The 12,845-nt window shown below is 42.8% G+C and overlaps 1 protein-coding gene across 1 annotated transcript in view; it reads right to left on the reverse strand.

Annotated features, from left to right (window-relative positions):
• The window catches only part of LOC117392565 (kelch-like protein 29), a 566,396-nt gene that overhangs the window by 92,765 nt on the left and 460,786 nt on the right, over positions 1–12,845 (reverse strand). The window contains exon 10 of the mRNA XM_055232188.1: positions 10,036–10,218. Within this exon, the coding sequence (XP_055088163.1) occupies positions 10,036–10,218 (183 nt within the window). The remainder of the gene's footprint in view (positions 1–10,035; positions 10,219–12,845) is intronic.

A 12,845-nucleotide genomic window follows, 5' to 3' on the forward strand; every position in this document is an offset into this window, starting at 1 on the left:
TTTCATAACTCTTTCCTTCATCATTCATTCCGGTTTTATTCATTCCTTTCTTTATCACTATTCTTTCTTTTCTTCTTTCATCCTCCATCCCATGCTTTTTTCTTTTCTTCCTAGCTCCCTCCTTTCCTACTGCTTTCCTTCATCCTACCATTTTAGTTTCATTCATCTCTTTCTTTCTTCCTTCCTTCTCCTCGATAATTGTAAAAAATGACGCTGAAACTTCGCGGACTTCGTTTCCTGTTTCGGTTTATTTTTAGAACGTGACCCCCGCGATAAACGAGGGGCCGGCGTGTTCCTCTTGTCACAGAAGGTTAGATCCTCTGACCCACAGGTTGTCGGTGCGATTCCAGCTCCCACAGATGAATACTGTCATTGTGTCCTCGGGCAAGACACTTCACTGTATAAATGTGTGTGTGGTTTCAAGCTCCATATAAAAATGTCTCCACTGTCCATTTATCATTTCCGTGTGTGGAAGTGTGTGTTCTGGATCCCAGGTGAGGAAAAACTCGGAGCGTTTTCTCGGGCGAAGTCTAAAAAATAAAGTTATGTTCCGTTTGATTTAGTGGAGCTGTCGCGTGAGCTATACATTTTTGACAAGGTTCTGAATGTCTGAAATGTCTGGTTTTCTTGGCCGACTAAATGTGATTTGTTGACAAAGTGGAGTCGTGTGAGAGGGTTTCTGTTCCGCTGGAGTCGGAGCGTTTGGGTCCGTCACACTGAGCGCGCCCGGTGACCCGCTCGACGGGTATAGAAGGGGTACACAGAGCGAGCGAGCTGATTGGCTGCGTCCAAATACCTCTGATTTCCCACCTGGCGCCGCGGCTCCCACCGGACGCACACGGACGCCCTGCTCATATGTTTCCCAAATACACATTTACATTTATATGAAAGAGAGAGAGAGAGAGAAGGAGGGAGGGAAAGAGGGGGAGGGAGAGAGAGGGGGAGGGGGGCAGGAGAGGAGAGAGGGTAAGAGAAAGAGAGGGAAGGAGGGAGGGGAAGAGGGGGCAGGGAGAGAGAGGAGGGAGAGGAGAGAAGGGAGAGACCGGGTGAGAGAAGAGAGAGAGAAGGAGGGAGGGGAAAAGGGGGGAGGGACAGAGAGGGGGGGGGTGAGAGAGAAATAGTGAGGGGAAGAGGGGGGAGGGAGGGAGAGAGAGGGGGGCAGGAGAGGCGAGAGAGGATGAGAGAAAGAGAGAGAGAGGGAAGGAGGGAGGGGAAGAGGGGGCAGAGAGAGAGGAGGAGGGAGAGAGAGGATGAGAGAGAGAGAAGGAGGGAGGGAGAGAGAGGATGAGAGAGAGAGAAGGAGGGAGGGAGAGAGAGGGGGAGGAGGGCAGGAGAGGAGAGAGAGGGTGAGAGAAAGAGAGAGGGGGAAGGAGGGAGGGGGAAGAGGGGGCAGGGAGAGAGATGAGGAGGGAGAGAGAGGATGAGAGAGAGAAGGAGGGAGGGGAAGAGGGGGGAGGGAGAGAGAGGGGGAGGGGGGCAGGAGAGGAGAGAGAGGGGGAGAGAAAGAGAGAGAGGGAAGGAGGGAGGGGAAGAGGGGGCAGGGAGAGAGAGGAGGAGGGAGAGGAGAGAAGGGAGAGAGCAGGTGAGAGAAGAGAGAGAGGGAGGCAGAGAGAGGGAGAGAGAGGGAGACGAAAAGAGGATAGGAAGAGAGAGGGAGAGGGAGGAAGAGAGAGGGAGAGGGGGGAAGAAGAGGAGAGAGACAGAAGGTGAGAGAGAGAGAAAGAGCGGGAGAGAGAGAAAGGGAAAGCGAGGATACGGAGAGAGAGGGGAAAGAGGAGGGAGGCAGCAGGTGAGAGAGAGAAGGAGAGAGGAAAAGAGAGGGGAAGGGGGAAAGGAGAGGAGAGAGGCAACAGGTGAGAGAGAGAGAGAGAGAGGGAGGGAGGGAGGAAGAAGATTAGCGAGAGTGACTGGGAGAGTAAAAGAGAGGAAAGAGATGGAAAGAGAGAAAGGGAGAGGAGAGGGGAAGGGGCAAAGGAGAGAGGCAGCAGGTCAGAGAAAGAGAGGGAAAGGGAGGTTGAGAAGAGAGGGTGAAAGGGAGAGAGGAAGGGGGTGTGAGAGAGAAAGAGTGTTAGAGTAACAGGAAGGACGGAAGGGAGAGAAAAAAGGAGGACAGATGTAGAGAGAGGTGAGAGTGAGGGGGAAGGAAAAAGAGGGAGAGAAGAGGGACGAATGAGTACAGAGAAGGAGAGGGAAAGGAGAGAGAAAGAAAAGAAGACAGAAGGGTGAGGAGAGGTAGAGAGGAGAAAAAGAGGGAGAAGAGAGCGAAAAAGACAAAGAGGTAGAGAGCAAGAGAGGGAGAAATAAAGGAAGAAAGAAAAGAAAGTGAGATAGAAGAGAAAACAAAAGGGACAAAGAGGTAGGAAAGAGAAAGAAAGTGATTACGTAAGAAAGAGGGAGAGGGAGGAGGTCGGAAAAAGGAAGGACAAATCCCGTTGCATTTCCACGTCGGAGCGTTTTCAGGAGTCGCTCACAAATGGGCCTCAGACGGAGGAAAAAACTCTCTCCATTTTTACACTTCACACCAGGACTCACACGGCGCCGCTGTGGAGCCAGAACAACTGAACGAGACGGAAGGAAACGGAGGAGTAGAAGAAGACGACGAGACCGCGCTTTATCACTTCAGTTTTAAAAAAAAGACCAGTGTCGTTACGATGAGTTTCCATTTTGAAGTTGAAGCTTGTTTAAGGGGATTAAAGCTGCACTGTGTAACATTTCTGGCGTAAAATCTGCTATCTGCTTGTTTCCATGGAGATGTTTTTTTGTTTTTACATTTTGCTAGAATGGTTAAACTGATAAAACTCCATGGAGACAATCAGGCTGCACCACCAGATCAGGTTACAGGTCAGATCTCTGGAAAGGCGACCCCTTCCCCACACAATAAACACATGTAATCGGATAAATGCAAGAGAGATCAGATTAACGCTACAGTAAAGTTACGTAGTGCTGCTTTAAGGTCTCTTCTCTTATTTGAAATGTTGACTTTCGAGAATTAGTTGTAGTGAATAAACGTTTTTTTTTTACTTTGATTGATCTAATTTTGTAAATTATCTGTATTACGCTGTATTTTTATCTGTTTTAATGTTGTTTCCTCGTCGCAAACAGACCTGGAGTTGTGTTTTGTTTCATTCACACAGGCTCAACACGAAAAACTCTGCAAATGTAGGTTGAGTTCTTCTCACAAACTGAAAACACTCTGTTCCACCCTGTGATGTCATCATGTGGTAATACAGGAAGTGCTCTGCTGTGTTTTTAAACTACCGTCGCTCTGGAGTATAAGTCGCACCAGTCAAAAAAATGCATAATGATGAAGAAAAAAACGTATATAAGTCGCATTTTGGGGGGAAATTTATTTTTACAAAATCTGAGACCAAGAACAGACATTTTATCTTTAAAGGTAAGTTATAATAAGAATAATAAAATATAGAACAACAGGCTGAATATCAGTACATCGCGCTAACGCTAACGTAACACATTTATATTTATTCAGCGACATGAAGCACAGACAGAACTGAACACGTGTCTGGTTTGTTAACGTAAGATATTAACAGTTAATCTGATAAATAAAGCAGAAAAAACAAGCAACAAGTTTACTCTGGATCTCACTCCAAATCAGTAAATCCACTGAATTCTTCGTCCTCGGTGTCGCTTCTGAAAAACTCCACCCACTCTGGAGGAAGTTCCTCTTTCCGCTTCCTCTCAGCGAAGTACGATTTTCTTTTAGGGGCATTTTAGTTCAGTCTTTGTCAAATGTCTTTTAAATGAACGTAATGTTGATATTTTTACATTTTCAGTGGTCGTTCAGTTTCCTGGCGCGGTTCTCAGTGCGACAATAACAAAGACGTTAAGTTATATATTTTAATAATTTCACATATAAGTCGCACCCGAGACAAACTATGAAATAAAGTGCGACCTTCACTAGAATCATTTGGATGATTTCAGCCGTGGAACTGCTAATTACAGCTAAACAAACGGTAAAAAAGTAGCCGTTAACTTGAAAACTACCACTTGATGACATCACAAGGTGGAACGGAGCATTTTGAGCTTTGGAGATGTCACTCAAATGTGTGTCCCGGTCGGTTTTGGAGGAGGTAACAACGTTAAAACATGACTTAAACTTCACGAGAATCCATTTTGTGTGTTTCAAAGTACAGCATTTAATTCATTTATCTCCATGGAGACAAGTAGGAAACGCCACCAGGTAAAGTTACAGGTCAGATCTACGGCAAAACGACCCCATTCGCAGAACCGGCGCATGAACATTCTAGTCGTCTACATCTCAGACAACCACGTAGCTAACCCCTCCTACCGAAAAAGTCCCACAGTCAACCTTTAAATTGCGGGTTCATCCTCGTCACCTTTGTCATAGAAATTGCTCAGGCCGTTCTGTCTAAATAGCCTCAGTTTTCCTGCACAAAGCGAGGGGTTGTCTATAGAGAAGAAGAGGAGGAGGAGGAGAGCGAGAGGAGAGGTCAGCCACTTCCTCCACTCTCAAAGGTCACCGCAAAAGCCGAGCCGTGTCGTAGACGCGCGATTCTTTTGGGCTGAGTGGGTTTTTTAAAAATGAAACCGGCTCAGGTAGAAAGAAATGTCAAGTGTTCTGTGTCGTCTGTGAAGGTTTATCGAAAGATGAAACTTTTACAGATGCACTTTAGTTTAGCGCCGAGACAATATGGACGGAAAGCGTTTAACATTTAAGTCATGTTTTCAGCGGCGGGAGACGATGTTTTTGTTCTGTCGTAGTTCTGAAGTGTTGCGTAAGCAGTTCTCGAGGTCAAAATAAGTCTGTGTGTGCTGTCCGAGTCTAATTATAATGTGGTTTTATTGACGGAGAATCAGGAAGTAAGGCTCGTGCACGGTTAGCATGCTAGTTGTTGTTAGCAATGACATTCAGGGTCACCTTTTTGAAATAAAGTTTAAGGAACTAGCCACAACTGGGGAAAATTGGACACGATACAACAAGATGATGTAAATATAAGGTAACAGCTGTTAAGTGGGGTTTGAACCGGCAACCTCAAGTGTTCACCCACAAACCCACAGGTCACCACTTCCATTCATAAAGAAGTGGACTGAGCGAGTGTGACGTTAGCCGTAGCGTTCAGCTCCAGTGAAATGAAGCTAATCGAGGCTAGAGCAGTTATAGCGGCGAATTTGGAGCCGAGTTCTAGACTTGGATGTATCATAGCAACCAATGAGCCAATCCAGAGCGAGGCTGTTGAAGGTAACGCCTCTTCCCGCCTGCATCAGTGGTTTAGCAGGGAGCGGGCGCTTAGCAACAGTGTCAATCAAACCCGTTGCTAACGCTAGCGGGAGTGACCTCAAGGAAAGAAGGCGCCTGATTTGTCTTTTATTAATGTTGATTTATGGACAAAACTAAAGATTTTCTGCTATATAAGCTCAGTGTTTAGCTCATAGACTGTATAAAGAAGTGGACTGAGTGAGCGTGACGTCGACCACAGCGTTCACTCCGGTCGAATGAAGCTAATCAAGGCTAGCAGTTATAGCAGCGAATTTGGAGCCAAGTTCCATATATTTGGAATTCCGACCGTGAGTATCATAGCAACTAAACAGCCAATCCTGAGCGAGGCTGTTGAAGGTAACGCCCCTACCTGCTCCATGCTAAACCAGCATGCGAGCGCTTAGTAACGTTGTCAGTCTAATCTGTTGCTAACGCTAGCGGGAATGACCTCGGGGAAAGAAGTCGGCTGATTTGTCTGTTATTAATGTTCATATCTTGATTTACAGACACAAAAGTGAAATAAAAACCTCAGGATCATGTAGAGCGAGTTAATACGAACATTTAAGACCAAAATGACGAGTCTGACAGCAGCAGGTACAGAGAGAGGACAGTTTTTCAAGAAAATGAAAAATAAACTTTAAAAAAATTTCAAAATAAAGAAATAACTAAAAAAGTATAATAAAAATAACCCAAAAAAAAAAGGAAAAAGAAAAAAAACTCAAAAATGAACACCAGAATAATGTAGAGTGGATTAATACGAACATTTAAGACCAAAATGACGAGTCTGACAGCAGCAGGTACAGAGAGAGGACACAGTTTTTCAATAAAACGAAAAAAAAAAACTCAAAATTAAAAACACTCAAAATAACAAAAAAATAAAGAAATAACAAAAAAAGTATAATAAAAATAACAAGAAAAAAATTTAATTAAAAAATAAATTAAAAAAAAACTCAAAAATGAACACCAGGATCATGTAGAGGGTTAATACGAACATTTAAGACCAAAACGACGAGTCTGACAGCAGCAGGTACAGAGAGAGGACACAGTTTTTCAATAGAAAGTGAACTGGAGCCAGAGTCGATGGAGCCGAAAGCGCGTCCATGCTCACTTCCTATTTGGAACGTAGCGGCTAGCGGGTTAGCTATGTCCATTTATATAAACAGCGTGTGATTCCACCCCAGTTTCTACCAGTTCATAGTGCTGTTGTGTCATTGTGCAATACACTTTCCTCTAAACACTATACAATTTAAATTACACTTATGTTCAACCATTAGTATACGTTTCTTTTCATTTACTGCATTTTCCTGGGACCCTGAGTTTTATGGGCCCAGAATCGGACCATCTTTGTATTTTTTTTTATTTTAGAGGGGGCCCAAGTGAGGCTTCTTGCCCCAGTCCCCTAAATGTTGTTTGACGGCCCTGCATCCCATTGTAACGCTATAACTCTCGCGCTATTAAAGAGGCCGAGGACGTTAGCTGTAGTTTATGGACGTGTGAAACAAAACACTTTTAAATGTGTCTAATTACTGTTATTAATCTAACGGAGCGCTCACCCAGAACACAGCTCCTAAAATGGGCTTTTAGAGTCTGTCGGCACCAAAGAGGAAACAACAAAACCGATGTGACAGACTGAGAGTGGGCTACTGTTTATACAACTCATCCGCACGCACAAATCCGACCGTTTTGAATAAGTGGGTGTGGATTCTGACAGGGGAAAAGTCAACAGAATATAATGGTTTTAATCATGAGTCATTTTTATTACCAGGTTTGGGGTTTTTTTAAGTCAGATTATTAATAAAAATCTGCTGAATTTACTTGAGAAAAGGACTAAACCAGGACTAAACCAAGTCTACATCAGGACTAAACCAGGACTAAACCAGGATTATAACAGAACCAAACCAAGTCTACATCAGGACTAAACCAGGACTAAACCAGGACCAAACCAAGTCTACATCAGGACTAAACCAGGACTAAACCAGGACTATAACAGAACCAAACCAAGTCTACATCAGGACTAAACCAGGACTATAACAGAACCAAACCAAGTCTACATCAGGACTAAACCAGGACTATAACAGAACCAAACCAAGTCTACATCAGGACTAAACCAGGACTAAACCAGGATTATAACAGAACCAAACCAAGTCTACATCAGGATTAAACCAGGACTAAACCAGGACTATAACAGAACCAAACCAAGTCTACATCAGGACTAAACCAGGACTAAACCAGGACTATAACAGAACCAAACCAAGTCTACATCAGGACTAAACCAGGACTAAACCAGGACCAAACCAAGTCTACATCAGGACTAAACCAGGACTAAACCAGGACTATAACAGAACCAAACCAAGTCTACATCAGGACTAAACCAGGACTAAACTAGGACCAAACCAAGTCTACATCAGGACTAAACCAGGACTATAACAGAACCAAACCAAGTCTACATCAGGACTAAACCAGGACTAAACCAGGACTATAACAGAACCAAACCAAGTCTACATCAGGACTAAACCAGGACTAAACCAGGACCAAACCAAGTCTACATCAGGACTAAACCAGGACTATAACAGAACCAAACCAAGTCTACATCAGGACTAAACCAGGACTAAACCAGGACTATAACAGAACCAAACCAAGTCTACTTCAGGACTAAACCAGGACTAAACCAGGACTAAACCAGGACCAAACCAAGTCTACATCAGGACTAAACCAGGACTATAACAGAAACAAACCAAGTCTACATCAAGACTAAACCAGGACTAAACCAGGACTATAACAGAACCAAACCAAGTCTACTTCAGGACTAAACCAGGACTAAACCAGGACTGTTCTTGGACCAAATCAAGTCTGCATCAGGACTAAACCAGGACTAAACCAGGACCAAACCAGGACTAAACCAGGACTAAACCAGGACTAAACCAGGACTAAACCAGGACTGAACCAGGACCAAACCAAGTCTACATCAGGACTAAACCTAAACTGAAGTGTGAACGCAGCCGTACAGTGTAAAGTGACATTCTGGTATTTAGTGTAATTTTCTTTTCCTTTTCTTTTTCTTTTTTTTTACTGACAGGTGGAAAAAGGAGCACCATGTCCAAAGCTCTTGGCTCTGTGGACAACTGTAGTCGGCCAATTCCAATCAGAGGGACAGTCTGCGCCATCATTACTGGAGTTATGTAACGTCTATGAAGTTTGTACAGAGTGGAGCTAAAATCACTGAATTCAGATCAGACAGTGGACGGGGTGTTAGGGGTCAGAGGTCAGAGGGTTAGGATCAGACAGTGGACAAGGAGCTGCAGGTGTCACTGAAAACATGTTAAATGCTTAATAAAAGTGAGGAAAACTTCACCAAAGGACATGTCTGCTTTTAGAAAGACGTGTGTGTCAATGCTAATGCTAATGCTAAAGCTAACTTCTACTAAAACGTTAAATCTACCATAACAACAAAGCAACAAAATAAAATGTAAGGACGACCCAGTTATTTTTAGGTGTAGATTATTTCAGTCTGTGGCGTTACTCTAATTAAAATTCATTAGGCTCCAAAATTAGCATTAGCATTAGCCTCGATACACAAAGACGTAGGCGAAAGTGCGCATCGTTTTTCCTCACATTCGTAAAATGTTTAACACGTTTTCAGTGACATCCACCCGCAGCTCCACGTCCACTGTCTGACCCTGACCCTCTAACCTCCGACCTCTGACCCGTAACCCACCTGCAGCTGCCTGATTTAGTGAGTTTAGCTCCACTCTCCATAAACCTTAAAGACATTACAGCGGAAATGATCATTCCGATTGTCCCTCTGTTTGGAACTAGTCGACTACTATGACAATTTAACACAAAAATAAAGAAAAAAGCTCAGTTAGAAGCGAAATGAACCATGAAAACTGGCTGTAAAAACTGCAGTGACCGTTTTATGACTGTAGGAAAAACTAAATTCCACTGGGAAATAGTCCTACTCCTACCACTACCACCACCACTACTACTACCACTACTACTACTACTAATAATAATAATAATAAAACAAGGGCAGCTATTTAACTGAGTAATGGCCTTAAACTATAATTGGGGTTCATAAGGTGTTTCTAGAATCAAACTATGTCACTGTTCTACAAAAAATGCAAAATTACAATATGTTTGCTGGTCAGTGCATTGTATGGGCACATCCACTGATTATAAACTCTCTATTTGTGTATGAAGAAGAATTTTACAAGCAAAATTTTGTTCAGATTAACTTCGTTGAGCTTGGACATTAGAGTTTAACTACGTAGAAACTGTCTGTGTGATCCTTCAGTCGTCCAGGTCTGATCCATTGTAAAAACCAAAGTTAAATCTGTCCAAAAGTTGTAGGAGTGAAGCCGTTTCTCTGCTCATCTAAGCCGCTTCTTCATTAATCTGACCAGAACTGAAGAAGCGGCTTGGACGAGCGGCGAAACGGCTTCACTCCTACAACTTTTTGTCCACAGACAGATTTAACTTCTGGCTTTTACTACATAGAAACTGCAATAAAAAGCGCTATTCGAATAGGTTAGTTAGGAGTTTCTTTGGACTAAAACCCTTGACAAATCACACTGAAAAGTAACTAGTAAAGTACGGTATTATTACAAGACTTTCTGAGCAAAATATTGAAGCACGAACACAACTTTTATAGATTTCTTCGGTCAATTTTACGGCAAGACTTGCAACCACGGACTGGCTCAAAGTGACATTGCTAAGCCCCTATAGCCGACCCTTTCCTATACTCTTCCTATACCATTAAGCCATTTGCGGGTCTGTAAAAGCCACAGTGTCGGACTCACCTGACAGGTAAATGTTGTCTCCCGCAGAGATGACGCTAAAGAACTCGCGGTCGTAGAAGGGCAGGCTGGCCAGGGGGTACCACTTACTGTTCTGGGGGTTAAAGCAGGTCACGGCAGTCAGAGAGCGCTGGTTCATCCCGATGGTCTGCCTGCCCCCCACCAGAACAATCACCTCCGCTACACCTACGGAGAGGAAAAGAGAGCGCTCAGAGACAGTGGGACGAGGATACGGGTGTGAATAGAGTCCGCAGGGGACAGTGGTGCAGTTGGTAGAGCGTTTGTCCACTGAGCTGAAGTTTGACGGTTCGAACGCCGCTGATGGATTCAAAATATATATTCAAGTTATATTATGTTATCTCACTGTTCATTTTAAAGGTACTGTAATGTAATGTTCACTCTTTATTACAATCATTATATTCAACTATGTAAACTATGTAATCTGCACTAATGTTTGTTCTTGAGTCTTGCAGAAAATGTCTTTTGAAAGCGCAGGATCCCACTGGAAGAAGGTCACTGTGAAACCTAAAACAGAAACGTCATGGGAGGATGTTTTGTGGAAAGAGTGACCTTCTGGAAATGCAAAAACAGAACATATTTCTCTGTGAATTTTGTCATATGTTTTTACGCTGCTTGCAAAGTTTATGTCCCCCATCCCTTTAGAGTGCACAGTGCATTTGTAACTAGGGTTCCTAAGTTAATAAAGGGAGAAAAACGGTGGAGCTTCAGAAAGAGGGTGCGAGGTGTAACTGTGATGTTGTAACTGAAGGTTTTTTGCCTCTCTCCGCTTTTTCTCCTCAATATTGAGACAAAATAATCTCTCGTCTTCTCTTTTGAACTGTAATATGGGTTAAAAAGGGTGAACCTATCAGCCGCTCTCGATGTAAACTTCATTTCGAGAGAGTGGTCAGATCCATCCACCCCAGAGATGAACGCTGTTGTTGTTTCCTTGAGCAAGTGTCTGCGTACAGTGGTGTATGAATGTGTGAGTAAACGGGTGAGTGGTTCCTTGACTGTTAATCCTCAGCGGTGCCCAAACTCTTTTCACCGAGGGCCGTATCTTGAAAAATATTTGACATGGACGGCCAGTGGTCAGTACAGTGGATAATTCAGAAGGTGCATTTAACACGGTTTTGACTTCATACTTTAAATACGGCTTGAAATATTAATATTAGGTCTGTATGACAAAGCAGTGTGATGTTATTTAGGTTATATTAGTAGGATTAGTCAAATTTGCAATGAAAAGTACTGACCCCTGCCTAAGGTTTGTCTTTGAGCTCAGAAAAAAAAACAACTCAAGTCACTAGGGCGACCTCTAGAGGAGAGTGTGGCATTACAAAACGTAGACAGAACAGTTACAATAACCCACAATAGGTGAAATCCGCGAAGTATCAGCTTTATTTTTTACAGTTATTCTCTATGTTTTTGTCTGTAAAACCCCTCACCACACACTTTATACACTTTTCTCACACAGGCGTTAACGTTTTCTCACATTTCTCTCTCGTTTAAACTCTCTCAAAGTTCAAACCTTCGTAGGCGTCTTTGTCGGTGCAGAACGTTTCATCGACGTTGTGGGTTTTGTCGGGGAGAAAACAAATTGCAATTCTTTCATACTTTCTTTCTTTCATTCCTTCCTTCTCAATTCTCTTCTTTGCTTCCTTCCTTCTCCTCAATTCTCTTCTTTCTTTCCTTCCTTCTCCTCAATTCTCTTCTTTCTTTGTCTTTCCTTCATTCTCCTCAATTCTCTTCTTTCTTTCTTTCCTTCCTTCTCCTCGATTCTCTTCTTTCTTTCATTCCTTCTCCTCGATTCTCTTCTTTCATTCTTTCTTTCTTTCTTTCTTTCCTTCCTTCTCCTCAATTCTCTTCTTTCTTTCTGTCTTTCCTTCATTCTCAATTCTCTTATTTCTTTCATTCTTTCTTTGTCTTTCCTTCCTTCTCCTCGATTCTCTTCTTTCTTTCGTTCTTTCCTTCTCCTCCATTCTCTTCTGTTTGCAATGTGTTTTCTCCACCGACAAAACCCACAATGTCGATGAAACGTTCTGCACCGACAAAGACGCCTACGAAGGTTTGAACTTTGAGAGAGTTTAAACGAGAGAGAAATGTGAGAAAATGTTAACGTCTGTGTGAGAAAAGTGTATAAAGTGTGTGGTGAGGGGTTTTACAGACAAAAACACAGAGAATAATCGTAAAAAATAAAGCTGATACTTCACGGATTTCGCTTATTACGGCTCAGTTTTAGAACATAACCCCCGTGATAAACAAGACACCGCTGTATAAGAGTAAACTACAAGCCTCCGATAACTTTTCCAAATAACATTCATCCATTTTTGCAAATTACCTCTTCAAATATTCTTTCCCTGTTCAGCCATGGCATCGGGTCATGGTTTACGCTTTAAAATTATAACAGATATTGGAGTTTTTGTCGTACTTTACATGATTATTTTTACTTTTCAAAACTTTTCCATGTGTTGTTGGCGTCACTTTATTACTTCAAGGCCATGTTATCGTTACATTAGCTGGGAAAGTTTCTCCGAAGAGCGAGAAGAAGGACTTTTTACTTCAACTGGAAACTGAACGCCCAGGTCCCAGGTACAGTACATGCAAAGGCCAAACTCCACAATGTCCATATAATACAGCCGTGAGAACGATGGCACTTTCTTATAGAGCTATACTGGCTCAATGTTACAGGAAGGTAAACATTTTATACAGAGACTGAACAAAGATCTAGTTCTTTTTCCTTTCGTAACCTTGAAGGCCATAGATTTCATACTGTTGTTGAACTGTTTAGAATTCCGCAGACATTGGCTCGACCC

The sequence above is a fragment of the Periophthalmus magnuspinnatus genome, chromosome 24, assembly GCF_009829125.3.
Source record: "Periophthalmus magnuspinnatus isolate fPerMag1 chromosome 24, fPerMag1.2.pri, whole genome shotgun sequence".
NCBI lineage: Eukaryota > Metazoa > Chordata > Actinopteri > Gobiiformes > Gobiidae > Periophthalmus > Periophthalmus magnuspinnatus.